At 39.2% G+C, this 19,757-nt stretch overlaps 2 protein-coding genes across 3 annotated transcripts in view; one reads left to right on the top strand and one right to left on the bottom strand.

The window, feature by feature from the left end:
* Nucleotides 1–10,596, top strand: part of blnk (B cell linker) — a 23,838-nt gene extending 13,242 nt beyond the window's left edge. For both annotated transcript variants that reach the window (XM_084948751.1, XM_084948753.1), the window contains 19 exons: nucleotides 748–791; nucleotides 870–981; nucleotides 1,249–1,340; nucleotides 1,438–1,501; nucleotides 1,663–1,725; nucleotides 3,766–3,791; nucleotides 3,880–3,908; nucleotides 4,487–4,543; nucleotides 4,662–4,689; nucleotides 4,774–4,825; nucleotides 6,122–6,170; nucleotides 6,262–6,289; nucleotides 6,450–6,480; nucleotides 6,895–6,970; nucleotides 7,055–7,083; nucleotides 7,180–7,214; nucleotides 7,295–7,378; nucleotides 7,464–7,619; nucleotides 9,460–10,596. In XM_084948751.1, the coding sequence (XP_084804877.1) occupies nucleotides 748–791; nucleotides 870–981; nucleotides 1,249–1,340; nucleotides 1,438–1,501; nucleotides 1,663–1,725; nucleotides 3,766–3,791; nucleotides 3,880–3,908; nucleotides 4,487–4,543; nucleotides 4,662–4,689; nucleotides 4,774–4,825; nucleotides 6,122–6,170; nucleotides 6,262–6,289; nucleotides 6,450–6,480; nucleotides 6,895–6,970; nucleotides 7,055–7,083; nucleotides 7,180–7,214; nucleotides 7,295–7,378; nucleotides 7,464–7,619; nucleotides 9,460–9,576 (1,172 nt within the window). In that variant the 3' untranslated portion in view covers nucleotides 9,577–10,596. The remainder of the gene's footprint in view (nucleotides 1–747; nucleotides 792–869; nucleotides 982–1,248; nucleotides 1,341–1,437; nucleotides 1,502–1,662; nucleotides 1,726–3,765; nucleotides 3,792–3,879; nucleotides 3,909–4,486; nucleotides 4,544–4,661; nucleotides 4,690–4,773; nucleotides 4,826–6,121; nucleotides 6,171–6,261; nucleotides 6,290–6,449; nucleotides 6,481–6,894; nucleotides 6,971–7,054; nucleotides 7,084–7,179; nucleotides 7,215–7,294; nucleotides 7,379–7,463; nucleotides 7,620–9,459) is intronic.
* On the bottom strand, nucleotides 10,490–16,185 carry znf518a (zinc finger protein 518A). Its single transcript, XM_084948750.1, has 3 exons — nucleotides 15,834–16,185; nucleotides 12,805–15,028; nucleotides 10,490–12,670 (listed from the first exon to the last, which is right to left on the bottom strand). Exons 2-3 carry the CDS (start codon nucleotides 14,999–15,001, stop codon nucleotides 12,006–12,008), a joined length of 2,862 nt encoding a protein of 953 aa, XP_084804876.1. The 5' UTR covers nucleotides 15,002–15,028; nucleotides 15,834–16,185; the 3' UTR covers nucleotides 10,490–12,005.
* Between the last annotated feature and the right edge of the window lie 3,572 nt (nucleotides 16,186–19,757).

The following is a 19,757-nucleotide window of genomic DNA, read 5'->3' on the forward strand; positions in this document are numbered from 1 at the left end:
GGATTTTTATTTTTTGTACAGCGTGGGGGTTTCAGACTTTGTCCCACGTGTCTCCTTTGTGCAACTGTAGGAATGGAAACTTTTAAAGAAATCAATCTGTACACATACAGCCATGTGTATTTTTAACTCTAGAAACACAAATTTGACATTTTGAAAGAAGAGAAGTTTGCTATCAATCTCCAGTTTTGATTTGCCGATACCTGCTAGCTTTCTATGAAATAATCTCCTGAACTCTATCACCACAATAGACATAAACGTTTACATTTGAATTACAAGTCATCAGGCTGGATTATTATTTTTTAACTTACATCTTTGATTTTTTGCCTCCGTGTCCATGCTTAAAGGTACAAATTTACTAATAAACAAACTGCAGCTCAGTCAAATCACCTGTTTTCAGATACTGGCTTGATAACCTCTTTGCTTAATTGCATAAAACTTACACAAAAACGTCAGTAAAGTGTAAAAATACAGAATGATAAAATTGCATCATTTTAAACGACTGAGAGACTTTAGTCTACAGTTCAAGAGGTGAGGAGACACACATCACTGGCTCCACAACAGAAACACTGAGTTTTGAGGTTTTACTCTAAAATTGTGCTCTAACACCTGCTGAGTTTCGTTGGTTGCCAGGTTTTACTGTTTTTAGAAATTTGGCTTTAATAACAGCAACAATTGCAAAGATTGCGTTTACACATCTTGATTTCTTCCTCTTTGTTACAAAAATGCCTTAAAACTCTGTGTTTACAGATGACCACAGGGAAAGCGACGATCAGCTGTCGGATTCTGATTACGTAAGTTAGAAAAATGCTCATTTTAAATGATTCTTACACTTGCTGATACGCTTGCTATTAAAAGCGTGTTTATTCCAGGACAATGACACATATGAGGATCCACGTGATGATGACAGCTACGAACCTCCTCCTAGCCACAGAGTCTTCACCGCACCTCCCTCTGGTTCCTTCCCAAGGGGCGAGTATGTCGGTCAGTAGTCCTTTGACCTTTTTTGTCACTATACATACACGCTTTTTTTTCTTTGCTTTTTTTTTTGTTTGTTTCACTGATGATGCTTTTGAAAATTTACGCAATGTTGACTTCTTTTTATAAAGTTTCTATAGCCTTGAAACTCACTCTTTTGCAGTCATCCCTACATTTCTGCAGAAGTGTGACAAACACACATTGAGTTGCAATACACCAAGCTGTCTCCATGCAAATGATGTCCCTTTTTCTGGTTCTGCTTCTCCTTTTCAGACAGCCCGCCCAAGCGGCCACCCAAGAAGCCCCTCCGCCCAACTAAGTTCAAAGAGCTACCCCCTGAACCCCCAAACGTGGGAAGTGATGAAGTAAGGCCACTTTGATGTGTCATTTCAGTTACATTTCACGACATATTTTAAAATATCTTCCAACGAATGTGGGGATGTTGCTTCTGTTGCTTTTTAGGAGGACTACATAAATCCAGAGGACAATGACAACTATATAGAACCTTCAGAGAATCCTACTAGCAGTAAGCTACAAGTCAAACATAGAGAAGGAAAAAAAAAGATCTGTGCTTTGCAATATGCTGAATAACAGCTGGAATTTGAATTAAACCAGAAAACAACATAAAATACAAATAGTTACAGGAAAAATAATAACAGTCCTTTCTATGCTTTTCCTCATATGCAGTGAACAGTGGGAACAAAGCTACAAGAGACCTTCCCAAGTTACCACAGCGGACTCCGAGTCCCGGTGGGTAAAGCACATGGCCAGAGGGGTGTGCAGTGGTCCATCGTTTATCACGGGGGTTACGTTCTAAACGTATTTTGCGATCGGTGAAATCTGCAAAGTAGCCAACTTTATTTTTTACAATTATTATAGATGTTTTAAGGCTGTAAAACCCCTCACTACACACTTTATACACTTTTCTCACACAGGCATGAACATTTTCACACTTTTCTCTCTTGTTTAAACACTTTCAAAGTTCTAACCTTGGTAGAACAATAAGTCCAGTATTATAGAATGAAACCAAAGGCACCCACGGTTGCTTTGACGGTGCAAAACGTCTCGTCAACATTGTTGTTTGTTGGGGAGAAAACAAACATACAGTACTGCACTTCCGAGTCACACTGCTAGCTTATTAAGATTTATGTAAATTTGACAAGCTGAACACATTCTGTACTGTGCAGGAGACACGGCACGAGATTGACTGACAATGGTCTACAGCCAATCAGAACGCAGAATAAAATGTGCTGTTAAAAAAGAAAGAAAAAAAGAAAAAAAACGTACAAAATTACACACAAAAAAAATCTGCGAAACAGCGAATCCGCAAAAGGTGAACCACATTATACCGAGGGACCACTGTACTACAAAGCAAGATTAATGGGTTAAAACGGTTTGCGCCAAGTGCAATGTACATTCTTTGCTGAGTGAATACATTTTACATGTGCAAGCAGTTAGGCTTTACTAACATCATGAACAAAGCCCAGCTGTAAAGTTGCAGCGGTGCAAACTGTGCACCTTATTGTCATGTGACTTTACTCATACGATGATGCAACAAAAAGTGATTTTGTACTTGATTAGTATCTGCTGCTAAACGCTAATGTCAGCTTGACAACATGTTGTGTGCTAGTACCTCTTGTTGCAAAAACATTAGTTTGGGCACTTGTCAAAACGTTAGCGATTAGAGGCTTGGCTGCTTTGTTATTCTATCTTACTATATTTTTTTTAGTAGTAAATAAGTTTTGCATGTGTTCTGTAAACTACATTATCAAGTTTATTAAAATTAGAGCCTCACTATGCACTAGATTCAGTTCAGTTCAATTCAATTCAGTTTTATTTATACAGCGCCAAATCACAACAACAGTCACCTCAAGGTGCTTTATATTGTAAGGTAGCCCCTACAATAATATATACAGAGGAAAAACCCAACAATCATATGACCCCCTATGAGCAAGCACTTTGGCAACACTGGGAAGGAAAAACTCCCTTTTAACAGGAAGAAACCTCCATCAGAACCAGGCTCAGGGAGGGGCGGGGCCATCTGCCACGACCAGTCAGGGTGAGAGAAGGAAGACAAGATAAAAGACATGCTGTGGAAGAGAGACAGAGATAATAAGTATGATTCAGTGCACAGACCTCTCTATGCATCATGGGAATCCCCCAGCAGCCTACACCTATTGCAGCATAACTAAGGGAGGATTCAGATGAAAAGTTATAAAATCTTAGAGGGTAATGAACCAACCACATCTCAACCACATCTCTATTCCCTTTGAATAGAGGCATGTATCTTACATTATGTAGTTGCTTCAGAGTTGTCCACAATATTGGTTTTAATAAAACCACTCCCCACAAGGGAAAGATGCGATAAGCGTTACAAAGAAAGTGCTGCACAAAAAACCTTGTGAGTAATTTAGTCGATAGCAGATTGCTGCGGTGACCCATAGTTTGCATGTAAGAACTCGATTTGTCTGCAAACGCGAACGAGTAGCTGAGCAGTGGTAAATGGTAAATTCTTTTTCTGGCTTAAGTGTCACACTTTTCACAGTTTTATTTGGCACCTTCCGTGCAAACTACACGCAACTGCGTCAATCTGCTTTTCCAGCCTAAAGGCAAGAACAAAAAAGAAGTCCCGGCTCTGTCGTGACTCCTGTATTTAACAGGTTATTAGTAAATGCATGCAAATGCAAAGGATAGTTAAAAAGCAGCCGAAGAGGCCGATGTAAACCAGCACCAAAAGGTGGCTTTTTTGGTTCTGCTGCCTGCCTAATTGATGCTGTGGTTATTTTTCAGATTTTTATGAAGTTCCTGACAAAGAGGTAGGACGTTTATGTAAAATGTAATTACACATTTTTTACATGAATACTTGAAGCTGAACACTGTTTACATTTTATGCTACCCTCACAGGACAATTCTCCAGCTCATCCAGGAAGCAGGTTAGTTTAATACTTTCCAGAGTTACATTCATTCATGTAGACAGACGTCCAAATCAGTGGTGGAATGTAACAAAGTAAATTTACTCAAGTACTGTATATAAGTGTAATATTAAGATTCTTAGATAGTAGTTTTTTTATTGCCACATTTTTGTAACACTTTTGCTTTTTCAGTACTTTGTTATTGACTTGATATATTTAAGAACATGCATTTAATATTATAACAAGTGGTTAAATGTTAAATCAGTGTTCCTAACCTTGCTACCCTTCAAGCCCAAAAGAGATAAAACTGTTTTGCAACTCTAAAAACTAACCAGGCGTATGTATCACTAATGCCTAATTCTCCAAGGAATTGTTTATACTAAATTTAACTGTATGGCTAATACACTTGTACTTTTACTTAAATATGATGTTAAATATAGAGCATTAATTCCCCTTTTATTTAATATTGGTACTTTTACTTGAGTAAATTATCTGAGCACTCTGTTATAAAGTACTTGTTATAAATAACAAATAAATAACAGTATTTGGAAATTATTTTGACTGCAACTATTAATAATTTCCTTGGATTTTTCTTTTAGATTATGTCCAACCCCAGCAAAACACTCAACATCTTTACCACCAAAACCCAGCCCCAGGTACGACTACCAAGACTCAAATTATGGCATGACCAATACTTTGTCATTACATTCTATTCTAATATTTGACGTATAGTGATGTTTTGGAGATTTCTTTTTTCTTCTTCTTGTTTTTTAGAGTGAACATGAGGAAATCTCCCACGCATGTAAGTGATTACAAATTTTTAAGGCGCATAAAAGATACTGGACATTAAGAAGGATACCAATGGATTGGTGTTGTTATTATGCAGGTCCAGGAGACAACTGACGGGGATGAATATGAAGTTTGCGATCCAGACGATAGTGAGTATGAAATGAAATAAAAAGAACTATTTGTTCAGACAGGCCAGTAATATGTATGTATGTACTATTGCTGTGGCAGGGTTCACCTGAAAGACCTTGGAAATGTTTCACTGCTTATCAAAGTGATGGAGTTTTAGATTAGGTGTTCCCTTTTATGATAAGGTCCCCTGCTCTGTATCATTACGAACAAACTGCCTGTATGCACACTGTGTTAGGTATATATAACTTATTGGACAGAGCAACACATTTTGTAGTTTTGCCTCTGTACGCCACCACAATGGATTTTAAACCAAACAATAATTATGTTAAAGTGCATTCAAGGTTTTTTACAAAAAAGATATATTAACTAAGAATTTAAGAATTAGAGCAATTTTTATACATATTTTTTCAAGCACCCAAAATTGTTTGGAAAAACTCTTTTTATATGCAAGTATTGATTTCAATACTTGGATTAAAATCTTTAATTTAATTTTCCCATTAGGCTAGAAACCACAAACATCACCAAATGACCATGCCATAACATTGCCTCCACCAAGTGTGACAAATAATGTGGCATGCTTTGATCCCAGCTGTTTCTCTCCATCTTCATACTTTTATGATTTTAGTGCCATGCAGGCTCTTTTAGATGTTTTCTGGCAAGTATGATCTGGCCTTCTTGCTCTTTAGTATAGCCAAAGGTTAGCACTTTGTTGTAACCCACTGTATTTGCATTACTGAAGGTGTGCACTTTGGGTGTCATCAGTGGGCTTTCAGGTCTTTGTGACCTTTATGAACAAATTTTTTATTTTAGCATTTTGGCTGCTGCCACGTTGGTTTTTAGGGCCAGAACTTTCCATATACAGGTGGCTTGAGTGCTAAGCTAACACTAGCAAGCTCAGTAGAAAGCTACACCCAAACATGGTACAGTTACAGACGCAAATAAATGTTGATCAGTGCTCGATAACATACTGATATGATACTAGACTTTCACTCAACAAAGTTGAAGCACAAACCTTTTAAGGAGTACCACTGTAATCCTTACTATCTGTAAGTTAATCCATTGAACTGCTACAAAAGGCATTACACCACATACAGGATCAAAGGTTGCAGTTCAGGTCATTCGTATTAGTCAAGATCAGGCCAAGTAAAAAGCGTCAGATGCAGTGGTGTAAAGAATGCCACTCTCAAGTGACAAATCACTTTTCTACGATGGAATGACTAATTTATAATTTCAAAAATACTGACATAACTAGCATTTATACTGTATAGGGAACCCAGTAATACACTCATATAACTGCTTTGTATTTGCTCTTCTAGGTCCTGGGAGGAATCGTCCTCCACGTCTACCTAAACCTATACCCAGAGAGTAAGCATCACTTACCCAAACATTATTTCAGTTAACATAAAGCTATGAGCTCAAAGAATAGAATAAGTGATCGTTTCATTGTTTTCCACAGGAGGTCACCAAAACCACCTCTAGGACCGGTAGGAACTAAATTTAAATGAAAGCAATGCACACAATGCTAGAATATTATAATTATCTGATTAAATGTCTAGTTTTTCATATAATACACTCATCCCTGTCAACATTACACACTTTCACTGATGACGGTGAAATAAATACTAAATATGACTTTCATTCCAGAGGCCAGATTTAAAAGCAAAGGACTTTGAAAGTAAGTATTTTAATTAACTCCCATTATTAGCCACACCTGACTGAGCCTTTAATAAACACTGGACAATCAGCCAATTAGTGCAATCTGCTTCCATAATTGTGTGCACAGCTTTAGCACACATCTCATTTCCTCTGTGGTTTCCACTTGCTTTCCCATTATCACTTAATTGCAGAAGCACACGAGCAGTACAGACAGTGCATAAGAGTGACAGACGAGTTGGACTGTAGTAGATTTTACACTCATATACAGATTTTTCACATTAAATCTATTCCAGTTATAAGGACTTAAATATACAGACTGAAAATGCTTTTTTGACAAATTTTACAAACTGCTGATTACTGAAAAATTATCTTTATTTTCTACTTATACCTAAACAGTAAGCAGACTAATTTCAGCATGTCTGTATTTTTCAAGGCAAAACACTGCCTTTGGCTCATAATGAACAGAAGACTCCTCCAAAAGCCTTTACACTGGACTTTCAGCGGCCAAAGTAAGTGGTAAAAAATGTCTTTAAGCACAGCTTTGTACTGTGCACTCACTGACGTCTGCTCTGTTTGTGGACTCTGTCTTGCAGAATTCCAATTCCACAGTTTACCTCCCCAAGTAAGTGTGGGCCCCCCTTGTGTCTAACATCCACGTACATGGGAATTTTGCACTTCAATGTAAAATGACATAAATTCTTACCGTTTATTTTCGCAGAGCCTCATGAAAATGACACAGGAGATCAAGATAAGGTGTGCTCTTAAAACAGTAGACTGCAAAGATGTTTTTCGTAATACATTTGTAACCCTCATTTCCCTTCACTTTATTTCAGGATGCAGACATCTACAGGAAACCCTGGTATGCCAGTGGGTGCGACCGAAAAACTGCTGATGATGCCTTGTTTCGCTTGAATAAAGTGAGAATCTTCTTGGTGAGAAGAGAGAGCTGCTGAGCCGTCATTTTTGTAATCTGGGTTTGACTCTGAGCTTTTTCTGATTCAGGACGGAGCGTTTATGGTGAGAAAGAGCTCTGGTCATGACGCACAGCAGCCGTATACGTTAGTGGTGTTTTACAATGGCAGAGTGTACAACATCCCAATCCGCTATATACCAAGCACTCAGCAGTATGCTCTGGGAAGAGAGAAGAAAGGGGAAGAGGTAAATATATGTCTTTGATAGGTCTGTTCAGTTTAAGTGTATCTGTACCTTAGTAAGAGCCCTTTTATGCCTGTCTAGGCTTATGTTTGTCAGAATTGTGACACTAAGAGTGCCCAACACTTTACAGGTAACACATTAGTGTGGCAAATACCATAAAACTTACTACTTACTGCACTACTTGGTACAATAAATAACAACAGATATACTTTATGCTTCATTTAACCCACATTTAAGAAATTCTAAATAGGATGAGGATAGTAAGCATGCACAATAGTAGTAGAGTAAATGCTAAAGAAATGTGGCTATAGCTGGGAATTCGGTTAGAATTCATTTTATTTAAACGTCTACTTTTCAAAATGTTTGGAAATTTTCTGCTTACTTACAGCGTTTACGGTAAATGGACAGATTTTTTATATAGTGTTTTTCTACACTACCTAAACACCTTATACAACTTGCCTCATTCACACAAGCATATTTTTCTGTGTGTTTTCCTACGTAAGTGTTTTTTATCTAATGTTCACACACATTTATGCTCTGATGGATGCATCGAGAGCAACTTGGGTTTGTGTCTTACCCAAAGATATAATTTTCCCAAGCAAATGATCTGCCTAGCTGATTTGGCACAGGTTCTGTGCTGGCTGTCCTACCTGATGATGAAACCCTACCCTTTCATCTGGGCTTAGGACCAGCACCAGAGGTATATTGGCTTGTGAGCCCTCGTGGGCTCTTGTGTGTCAGGCAAAAGCTAGGGGAAATTATTCCTTTTTCAAGCTATATAAACCAAAAAGATTTTTCAATTTAATCAGTAGTGTTATGAATTAGAAAGGTACCCTGCTTTATTAATAATTATTAGACTCATATTAAAGAAACAACAACACTATGACTGTCTTCTTAAAAAATGAATCACCTTTTTGCAAATTTCCCTTTTGAATAAACTTCCTAAATGAAAGGTCCCATATTAAAGCCTTTTTTAACAAGTTCATTTAACTCACCTGGCCCCAGGGCCTACAAACTGTAGACATTATTATTATTATTAAAACGCTTTCTACCTGTCAGCTTGTTTTTTCACCTAAAGGGTCATCCAGTGATTCGTGAAGTTGGCCGCTGTGGTTAGATAGTAGATAGATAGTAGTAGTATTTACCAATCAGATTGTTGGTAGGTTAATCCGCAGTCCATTAGTCAAAGCATCAGGTTTGTGTGTGAATGTTAGAAAAAGGTTCTTAGACATAGATAAGAGCTGTATGAATGTGTGTGACTGAGTGAATTACACTTGTAGAAAGTGTTTTGATTGCTTAAATTGAGTAGAAAGGCAACACATAAGTACCAGTCCATTTACCCTTACCACTAATTTATAGTGCCACAAGTCTGTGGCCAAAAAAGAGCAATGATATGAGAGTCTTATGAAAATTCCAAAATCCTGCTCATCATGAGATCTGGCCAGAATGAGATTTAAAAAAAAACTCCTGCAAACCTCAAGAACCTTTTACTTCCACTTGATCAATGGAATCAATTCCATTAAATGTAGCATTTCACATTATACTTACGTAACAAAACTACATGAAAAACTTGCATATAATTAAATTACTTTAAGTCAGCATTTTGGGAATAGATATATTTTTGTCTTTAGGCAGCATCGTTGTAAAATGTGCAATATTCAAATACGTTTTCAAAAATGGCATCAACATGCACGCATAAAGACAAGGCCATGTCCTAACACAGAGACCTACACAGTGGTAGACAGGGTTAAAATTATCTCAAGCCTCATCCTAATGCTGTAATCTAGTCTAGTCTAGTCTAACAGAATATTCTCCTTTGTGGGGGTTTTTTTTCTCATTGCAGCACTTCAGCAGCATCTCTAAGATCATTGAGAACCACCAGAGAAACCCCCTGGTGCTGATTGACAGTCAGAGCAATGCCAAAGAAGCCACCAAGCTATGCTACCCAGTGAAGCCCTAGGCGACCCTCGGTGACTCCAAACAGCAGAGTGATTGGTGCCGAGCGACTCGGTCCACTGTGTTTGCTGTCAGACTTTACAGAGGTCACTGGGGGCTGTTGCTCTGTCACTTAAAAAGGCAGGTTTGAAACACACCCGAGTGCAGAGCTTGATTGTTTCAAAACAAGCACAGGAGAGACCCAGTGCGGGCGTGCATGAGAACCTCACCAACACGGAAGCTTCCATCATGTTATGTTAAAGATTATTTAGATTGACACCCTGGCGAGTGATGTGACATCACAGTGTTACACTGATAATGAATCGTCTTTCCCCAATTTTCTGAGAACTTATCTTGACAGAATTCCTCACTTGTGATAATTATTTTTTTCCTTTTGACCTAATGCAGTATCAAGTGGTCTGACACTATACACTGTATATGATTTTATGTATGCATTTCTGCCAAACTGACTAAGAACTGTGTGTGAAAAGCAATCCTTTTTCTACTGTCCACAATGACACCTTGAACTGTAAATCTACAATTATAACTTGCCGAATTGGCATAAATAATGTACACAGAATACTAGAATGTGTCTAGAGCTGGACTTTGAGCTCTACAGGGGACACCAACCAGGTTCAGAATAAACTGCAGGAGCATGCAATGGGATTTCAATAAGCGTGTGAGCCAGACAACACAAATTCAAACCCATCCCAACCCTTAATCTGTGGTTAGGATATTGTGCAGGAGCAGCAGCCCCATTATCTTTTTCCCCTTCTTCAATGGTGGAAGGACTGCACACTGGACCTGCCTGCACTGCTGGCCATGCAGAACTGAAGTAGCACAGACACAGAGAACTTTTAAACTCATGTTTTATTCACTTTTTTTTTAATGCTCAGTTGGTAAACAGTGTTTTAAAATGAATCAAGGAATGAGACAGCTTTGCTGTAAGCAGAAAGAAGCAGGTTTATGATAGCAATACTTCAAGGAGCAATTTCTACAAGGTTGTATATTTGGTTTTAATAAAAAAAACTTTTCTTGTCTCGTATATTCAGTCACAACAAAATGCCACCAGGAACTTACAAAGTCTTCCATTTATTCTCTCTTCAACATGTAATGCTATCACACTCGTGTACATTTGTTGCATAAAAATAATTCCTAGGCACTTTGTGAAAAATTCTCAGGTTATATAATATTTTGTACCTCTAGCGGGACTATGTACAATTATAAATCTCAGAAGCTAAACTGAAAAAGAATTATTCACACTTATGAAACGGAGATTCATGCACAATTTATATACATACATCCATTCAATAGTCAGACACAAACAAACACAAGACAGCAGGCACACGTTTCTCTCTTTCTCTCTGTGAATACTGAGGGATCACGGCTGCACGAGGAAATGTCGAGCCACAGTAGGACACCGGTTGAGATTGTCATAGGCTTCGGCCTGATAAGGTGAGGTAACGGGAAATGTATATCCTGCTTTCATAGTGCAATCAAAGGATAAGATTATCATCATTTCAAGTCAAACAGAGGAAATGTACTGAGGACCAAAAAAATGTCATTAAATAAAAATCATGATCAGATCATCGAGGCCTATTTAAGTTCAAAAATCTAGGTTTGATTTTTTTTTAAGAACTCAATTTGTCACTGAACATGACAACACAGGTATGTTTTGAAAGTAGTCCTCAGTGTATTAGCTCCCACTGCATGAACGAACGCATCAAAATATTCTCTTGCAGTTAACACTATACTTGAAATTAATTTGGAGTTTATACAAAAGGGAAAAAAAAAAGCAAATACACTTATTTTGCTAATGGCCTGGGGAGGAAACGCATATAGGAAGCACATAAAGGCTAAACCGAAGTATCATAAATAAATGTTTCATAAAACAGCTTATTGGGGTTTTGTTTTTTTGTTTTAAACACACAGTTTTGGTTTATCTGAGTAACTTGTGGGTCCCTGTGACCCATTCCAAAAAACATAAATATTACAGCTACCACACTGTATAGCCTACCCGTACATAAACTGATCCGTAAAACAGATGGTATGGCAAATATACATATTACAGTGTTCTATAAAGATTTCATACAACAGTGTACTTATGTCACCTTAAATAAAGCTATTGCGTAGACAATAAGACAAACAAAGAACAAAATTATCAACGCCACTTCCTTGTGGCTTTACAAATAATCACTCATCTCCAAAAAGAGGTGCATCAAGCTACTCAGACTGGGAGAGACAATAGGTAAAAATACCCTGAGAATGTGAACCCTCCAGGAAGCATGACTTGATTCTTATCAAAGAAAAGAAGAAAAAAACAACAACCTTTTAGACGTAAAAATGAAAATGGTTTCCATTATTGCGTTCTCTTATTGCAAATTCACCTTTTTCCAGACTATTTTAAGTTTGCTTTGGGTTGTTTTGTTTTTTTAAATCCAGTGTGTGCGACATTTAAGAGTTTTCACAGTTTGGCCTATTCCACTCCATCAGGTGCCGCTGCCGGTGGGCCAGCCACATTTCCTGACTGGTGAAGACCCTGCCGCAAAACCAGCAGCGAAACTTCGTCACGACGTCTCTGCTGGGAGACATCACGCCCACCATTTCGTACTTTTTCCTGCTCAGCCTGCGAAGTTTGAACTTCAAAGAGAACCTTTCCTGTACTGAGTTTTTACCGCTCCACGCGGCTTCCGTTAAGTCGTCTGCCGCAGGGAGCTCGCCGCTCAAAGCCGAGAGCGCGTTCAGAGTCCTGCGTGACAGTATGACCTTCTGCACATCTCCTCTGTACCTGTTCACAACCTCCATGATCCTGGCCACCTCAGGAATGTCAGCATCGGGATGATTTAGCACTACAACAGGCTGGTCTCCTGTTGGACGCTTTACCAGCTGAGAGGGATTTAAGGCTACCAACTTCAAGGTCCTCTCCAGATCTTTTGGGACGGGCTGCCACCGACAGCCAGGGGCTGATGAGGGCTCTTCTTGGATGGCTTTACCAGCAGGTGAATGGTTTTTGTTGAGGATGTTTGTGAAGGAGTCTACAGGCACTTCTCCAAATTTCACCCCTTCAATGCTCCGATCACTCAGCTTTGCAGATGGGCCACAGCAGGAACCCATCTTATCTGCAAAATAAAAAGTAAAAAACACTCAGCATATTTAAAATTACAACTCAAAGTTCAAATATTGGGAATAAAATGCCATTGGAAATTAAATCTTCAGACATTTTATGTAGAGAAAGTAGAAATTCTAATTTTACCTCGTGTTGGAAGAGCCGGTTGGGAAATAGAGGAAGACTGGGCGCTGGTTTGAGGAGTCACTCCATCAGCAGCAGAACTCATCTCATCATTCGACTCAGGGTAGCGACTGCCATTCTGCGATGGCTCAAGCCCTACATTCTCAAGGCTTGCTTCAGTCACTGACCCAGCCTTTGGATTTGTTGGACTCATCCAAAAGGCTGAAATGCTCTTGTCAACTTCCATGAAGTTCAGCAATTTCTCTGCATCGCCCTCCAGTTCTTGATGTGCCGGAATCAAACCTTCACGTAGATCTGGCGTGTTTGCAGTCATATTTCTAGAACTTGTTGGTTTTGCAGTGCATCCTGGGGTGAAGTCCTCTTTTGGCTTTGATTGCTGAATTGAGCTAATGGCTTCAAATTGGTCATAAAGTTCAGTCTCTGAACCTTTGGTCCATTTCTTCTGGTGTACTTCTAATGGGCACACGGTTTGGACAATCTGTACAGTCTCCTCCATTGCCGTATGAGGATATTGCAGTCCATGCTGGCCACTGCCCTCTGATGGAGACAAAGAAGTTTGTGACACCCACTGCTTGTCCTTCACAGGATTTTTTTTCAATACTATCTTTAAGGACAGCTCTGGTGACCTTTCATTTGCTTTTTTAAACCTGGTCTTCCTTTTACGCCGTCGACATTTCCTCTTGTTTTTTGGCATGACTTTATATTTGGGCATTTGCTCCTCAGCCTCCTTTGTCAACTTCAGATCACTGGAAACATGATTGCCATCACCATAAACAGGCCCCTCCAGCTTTTTAATATGCTCTTCAGTTTCCTGAACAATCTTTAGTTCCTGATTCTCTCGGTTTTCCTGGATGCGAGTGCACTCCGTTGGCTCAGTGTGGGCTGATGCCGAGACATCATTATGTAGTTTATTTTCAGCATGCAGACACGGAGCACACTCGTTCAAAGTCGAGTGACATCCATTTTGGTTGACCACGCACTGAGCATCGCCAGCAGCACTTTCAGCTTCCTTATCTGACGATGCCACCGTTTTCAACCTTTTGCCGTAAGCAGCACCGTTCTGAGCTACAGTTATCTTGTTCTTCAGCGTCAGAACAGTAAGATCTGATGACACGATGCTGTTCTCCTGCATGGGGAGAAGATTTATATCTTGCGGGATGTTTGACAGAACAGTTTTCAGGGCCTTGGTCCATTTCTGGTCACCGGTTTCTCCTGCGACAGATTTCATCAGAAACTGTTGAGTCTCCTCTAGTGTTGTTTGTGGATCTGACAGATGGCAGTATTTATCCAAGAATTCTTTCCCGGGCAGAGAAAGGCAGTCCGGCGTCAGCCAGCGCATTTCCCTAACTGCACTTCTTGTTCTGGGCTTCACATTGGGGATTGTATCATTTGGTTGTATTGCTAGAGAATGAACCGCCTTCCTTTTTTTCTTCTGGTTGCCATTCTGGCACATATGGGCAGTCTTAATGTGCTTAGTTATCAACCATTTCTGAGATGCCTCAAAGCCACAGAGATGACAGTGTAACCTTTGAGTAGTTGATAGCTGATTCATGTCCTTTGTGTGCACCAACAGATCATCGGCTCCATCCAGGTCCAAATTATGTACGTACACATGCTCTAAAAATACTCTAACGTCACCTGTGGAGAATTTCTGGCACATTTCACATGAGTATTTGCCGTTTGGGCAGTGATACGCAGTCAGGTGAGCACTGAATTCAGGCCATGTTCGTCTAATGTCATCATTGCATATGCTGCAGCTAGAAAAAGTGTCTTTGTGGCTTAATAGGTGGACCTGAAGATAGGAGAACTTGTCTGTGCTAAAACTACATACATGACAGGAAAAAAATGGGGCAATCCCTCTGTGTTTTTCCTCAAAGTGTCTCATTAAGTCTTTGGGAACATATTCCAAATTGTCACTGCACTGAGCGCAGGTGAACCGGAGCGCATTCTCACGGTTATTTGTCCCGCACTGGCTTTGCGGCACTTCCTGCGAGGGCTTCTTTGATAAAGGCCGCACTGTGCTCTGCTCCCACTCCTCTGATATCTTTTTTGGTCCACGCTTATCTTCATTTTGCATAGCTAGGGGCTGAACGGCATTCTTCCTGAGGTGGAGCTGTTTGTGGCGGTCTCTGTTCTTATTGTTGGTATGCTGTTTATTATCTCCTGCAGATGTAGCTGTGCAGATACCCACCGAATCCATGGTTTTAGTTTGTTTTTTTCCAGATTTCTGAAAGTGCAGAAAAACACAAGCAATTTGGTCATACTGTACTTTATTCTCTGTGCTTCATCATTTTACAGCTGCTGCATTCACTGTCCTGCTCTGCATCCTAATTTAATACAAGTCCACCTGTTGCTGGCCATGGTTCAAACTGTGTCTACCTGGATGTAAAATTACACATATGGTACAACAATAATATCAATAATAATAAACTATTTGCGACTACCAGGTGCAGGAAACCCACCTGCTCCATTTATGAACTTTCATGCGCTGCATAAACCAAGCATATATGTGCTATGCTAAGCGATGCAGCTAAAAACATCCCTCTCGACTCAAAAAATTAAATAACTGACGCACATAAACAAGAATAGACTGAGCTAGCACTTTTCAGCAGATTAAACAGAGGGGTGCTGCGCGGCCATTGTGCAGTTTGACTTGACCACAACAAAGTGACAAGACTCGCTTTGTAGAGAGACAACGACCGCCTCGGGAATAAAGTTAGACAAAACCGTAGCACCCGAGTCTCTCCACTATCGCACAAACAGGAGTGTTTTTAATTTGGCGACCAAGCTAACTGTAAAAAACTGAGGCGGCGTTTAACTGATTTGAATTAACGTGACGCAGAAGAGCTTACAAAGACGGAATAACTTGAGGGATACAAAGCGTGCCAACAAAGTTACACCGCATCCGTTTATTCATCTCGCGTCGACTTTTTACTGCACAAAGACCCGAGCGGTTGAATAAATCATTAATAAAGCCGTAGCTGTTTAACTAGTAGTCCCTGAATTTTTTTCTTTTTTTTTCTTTTTTTTACCTTTTCTTTTGTGGAGAGCTTGACAGCTCAGCGAGTGGCAGCCATGATGGTTTTTCATCCGGGGATTACAGCCTCTGAGCTGCTTTTAGCCTTTAGCCGGGTGCCTCCGTCCTGTCCCGGGCCTACAGCTAAACACAGACGCCGAGCTGATTTAATGGGGAAAACAGCTCTCAGTGCGCCCACGTAGCGTAGTTTAAAAAAAAAATACTTCTGCTAGCAGAAGACTAGAAACCCGAAAATAGTGGAAATATAACAAGGCGTACATGAAAACACGTATTTTCCAAAATTGTTAGCAAAATAATAATAATAACATTAACTGGTCGCGGCTAACTACTGCAGCCCACAGCTCGCATGCTGGGTTTTGTATGACGGTAACAATTCCACTGAGTAGTCTTAAATGTTATTATGAGCTTTCATACAATATGTTTCTATGTGAATGTAAACTTCTAAGGAAGCTGTTCATGTCCTTTCCAACATGAACATTTCTAGAATTATTTTTCTACAGGAGTGGATTAAAGTGAAGCAAATTGTTAAACTGCCCCCAAATAGGACCTTCACAGATTGGTCCACATGGTCACAAAAAACCTAATCTCCACACACCTTCACGCTCACCATCCAATGAAGACATTTACATCACTCAAACCAAGGACACCCTAGGAATTGAGGAATAATCCCAGGCTAGTCACAGCAAAATTTCACAGTTTTAAAGATTGTTTACATTTCAGCCCCCAAAGTGTGCTGCCAACTTTTGCATTTATGTTTCTTTTTGAAACAAAAAAATGAAAAATTTGGGCATTGCTCTTGGTTTTGGATACTGTGTCAAATACAGTGAAAATACTATGAACTTTATTTTGTGCATTTTTAGAATAATTCGACAGCCACACGTTGTTAGACAACAGTTATGCAATGTCCTCAATTTCACATTCGCATCCACACCTTGTTCCTCACATCCAGTTTCAACATAGAAAGTTGGTAATTGTGAAAATGCTCAACTCAAGTCTTTAAAATGGGACTTTAAGAATTATTGATTGATGGCTACATCAATTTTTTTGGATGGACCAAAAGCAAGGTGAGGATTATTACAAAAATAAAAACTATGTAGGAAATTTGTGTCTTTATATTTTTTATTTAAGTATTTAGGTCTCTTCGATCATATATAGTGTGTTACTGGATCATAATTATTGATTCATTCATGATTTTAACTTCTACTGGGTATCCAGTAGACAGTCTACATGTCTATGAAGTGCTGTGTATACAATTAACAGTGACTGAAAAAAAAATCTATGAATGTTACACAATGTAAGTATAATCTGATGGTTTTGTTTCTTTCGGTTTTGTTTTGTATAAGAAGTAAAACCCTGTGGTAGTCAATCAACACAAAAAGATCTGAACTGGTGATAGCCTCAGTCAGACTCAAGCAGGGATATGTTTGTATTTGTTATTCCAGGCAGGTACAGCGTTGAATGCAGTCTATAATACTGCAAAACACTGAAGAAGTGAAAGTTTAGGTTGCCTCTGCTCTGCCTGCTATATCCTTTGGGTTCGTGGAGCACTTCACAAATTTAATTAACACACAGTGAAGGGCTTCGTATAGTTCAATAGCAGCTATAAAATTTGACCACTGGGCCTGGAGTGGAGCAAATGTGACACCCTTTATTGCAGCTACTTAATGGGCTGTAGATTCATTCGCACTTGTGACCTTTCGGCAATCTTTAATAAGACTCTTTAATTTGAATTGTAAATGGACATAATTACTATAGGGATTTTAATAAGTGACTTCATGTAGGTACAAATTAATATGCCATCTTTTACTGACTGAGTTTTTAAGTATTAAAAGTATGAGACAGTAGAATGCTGACTCTTCAGAGCTGACCCACACTTTCTAAACCACCGACATGACCCTATCCATGGATTTTTAATTACAAACTGTGCCATCTGTCCTTTATGATTAGTTTACAAAAATCACTTTCAGATTTTAAAGTTGTCAGAACAATGCCCCCCTAACAGAGTTTAAATGAATGCATCTGGGCAGCATTGCAGATTTTAGCTGGGTCTCCAGAGGAATGTTGCCTATTTTGAGACACCAATGCCAGGAAGTAAACAGCTTTATGATGCTAACCTTAAATAGGATCAGTAACTTAAAGGTTGTTTACATTCATCTGCCATTTCTCTCCATGTGCTTTTTGAATGACTCTGCAGTGGCTTGGTCACACTACTGAGCCGGACAATAGCTGTCAGCTGCACTCCAAGTAGGAGCTGCATGACACAACAAAGAAGAAGAAGAAGAAGAAAGCCACTGGCTCCCTCCACCCAGGACACCATTCGTTTCCCCTGACAGACAGTTTCAGTCCTTTATAAAGACGGCTTCCCACCGCCTCAGCAATATCTACCACAGAGTGGTTAGCATTACCAATCCTCTTAACCCTCACCCCCTGCATGCAGCCACACTCCCAGACTGCTCTTTCCATTATTTAAATGCATCATGGAAGCAGTGTGGTGTTTTCTTGTAAAATGTAAAGTTGTTATGCGCCAGACAATATTTAAAAAATAAAAAGGTTGTCTTAAGTGATGTTAATGTTAACCTTTAAAATGTTATCTTCAAGTTACTGATCCATCGTTGCAAGATAAGGACTAGGTGTGGCTCAGTCAGTCGTACCGGCATCCTTATCACAGTCCCTGGGAAGCCACCGGGGAGTCGACACTTCTTTGATCTTCCTTTGTCACCTGATAAAACTTGTCCCCAGCATTGGTGGCTCAGAATAGTCAACATTCCTCTGTAGCCCCAGCTAAAAATCTGCACTGCTTCCCGAATGCACTCATTTACATATATCAAATCAATTTCCCTCACCATCATCACTAAAATGGGTTCTTCTGCTAACCTGGAAAATCTGGAAAAGTGCATTACATATAATTCCCCTTGCTCTTGAAGTTATAGAGGAACAGATGTTACTTTAACCTATTTGAGTTAAATTAAATGGTCCTGTGCCTCTGGGACAAACTGACCCATTTTGGAGTTGCATTACAAAAAGTGACTGATTGAATTACTTTGCCTGCACAGGGATTTTTTTTAAATGTATATTGGAAAAACAATTATTCTTCTATTGTAAGTTTTTAGAGGTCATCACACTCTCCTGGGAGTAGATAAAACTCAGTTAGGTAAATGTAGCCACAAAGAAAAGAATCACTTTCACATTTGTTATCACAGCTGTGTACACAAACACACGTGACACACATGTAAATTCAATGAGCATTTTCTTTTTAGTAGATTTTCACCATATTTCATTCATTGAATGTGCTGCACTGATGGATTGGCCCACTATTTTAGTTTTTACTTTCACTTGATATTTTCACTTTCATGAGAGAAAGGAACAAACCAGTATCATCTAGCCTAGAAACCAACAACCTGGTTAGAAGGAATGGTTACAGTGGCTCAGCACTACTGTGAGACAGCAAGACAAACAAGACGGATATGAGTTTCTCTAAAACTATAATATAATATAATATAATATAATATAATATAATAATTGAGAACAGAGAAAGTAAACCCATGTCAAACATCTATGAGAACACGAATAAGAAAAAAGTTAGTGACAGGAAGTGGGTGGGTTCTCAAACAACTTGTGAGCAACTGAAGCTACTATAAATGACACAGGATACCACTGATGGACTTATGACCTGGCAGTAAACAGTGGTGATGCTAGAATCTGTAGGGGCCCTAGGCAAAAATTGACTTTATTCAAGTGTCTCTCCCTACTGTTCAGGCTAGACTACCAGCATTAATTATTTCACATTATATTTAACCATCATTAGGTTCATTATCTCCTCCACTCACAACTGTCTTGACGGTTTTCTCCACCTTCCCTTTTTTCTTCATTGTTTAACTACTCTTCATTTGTGAAGTGTCTTCTGCTGTTGTTGTTAGGG

This window comes from Perissodus microlepis, chromosome 13 (genome assembly GCF_051167445.1).
Source record: "Perissodus microlepis isolate ML-2025 ecotype Zambia chromosome 13, ASM5116744v1, whole genome shotgun sequence".
NCBI lineage: Eukaryota > Metazoa > Chordata > Actinopteri > Cichliformes > Cichlidae > Perissodus > Perissodus microlepis.

Excerpts from the sequence above, each read along its gene's own strand:
- znf518a (XM_084948750.1), bottom strand. The coding sequence starts at position 15,001 with ATGGATTCGGTGGGTATCTGCACAGCTACATCTGCAGGAGATAATAAA. Across the intron at positions 12,671-12,804 it reads ACCGGCTCTTCCAACACGAG|ATAAGATGGGTTCCTGCTGT; the intron begins GTAAAATTAGAA and ends TTTATTTTGCAG.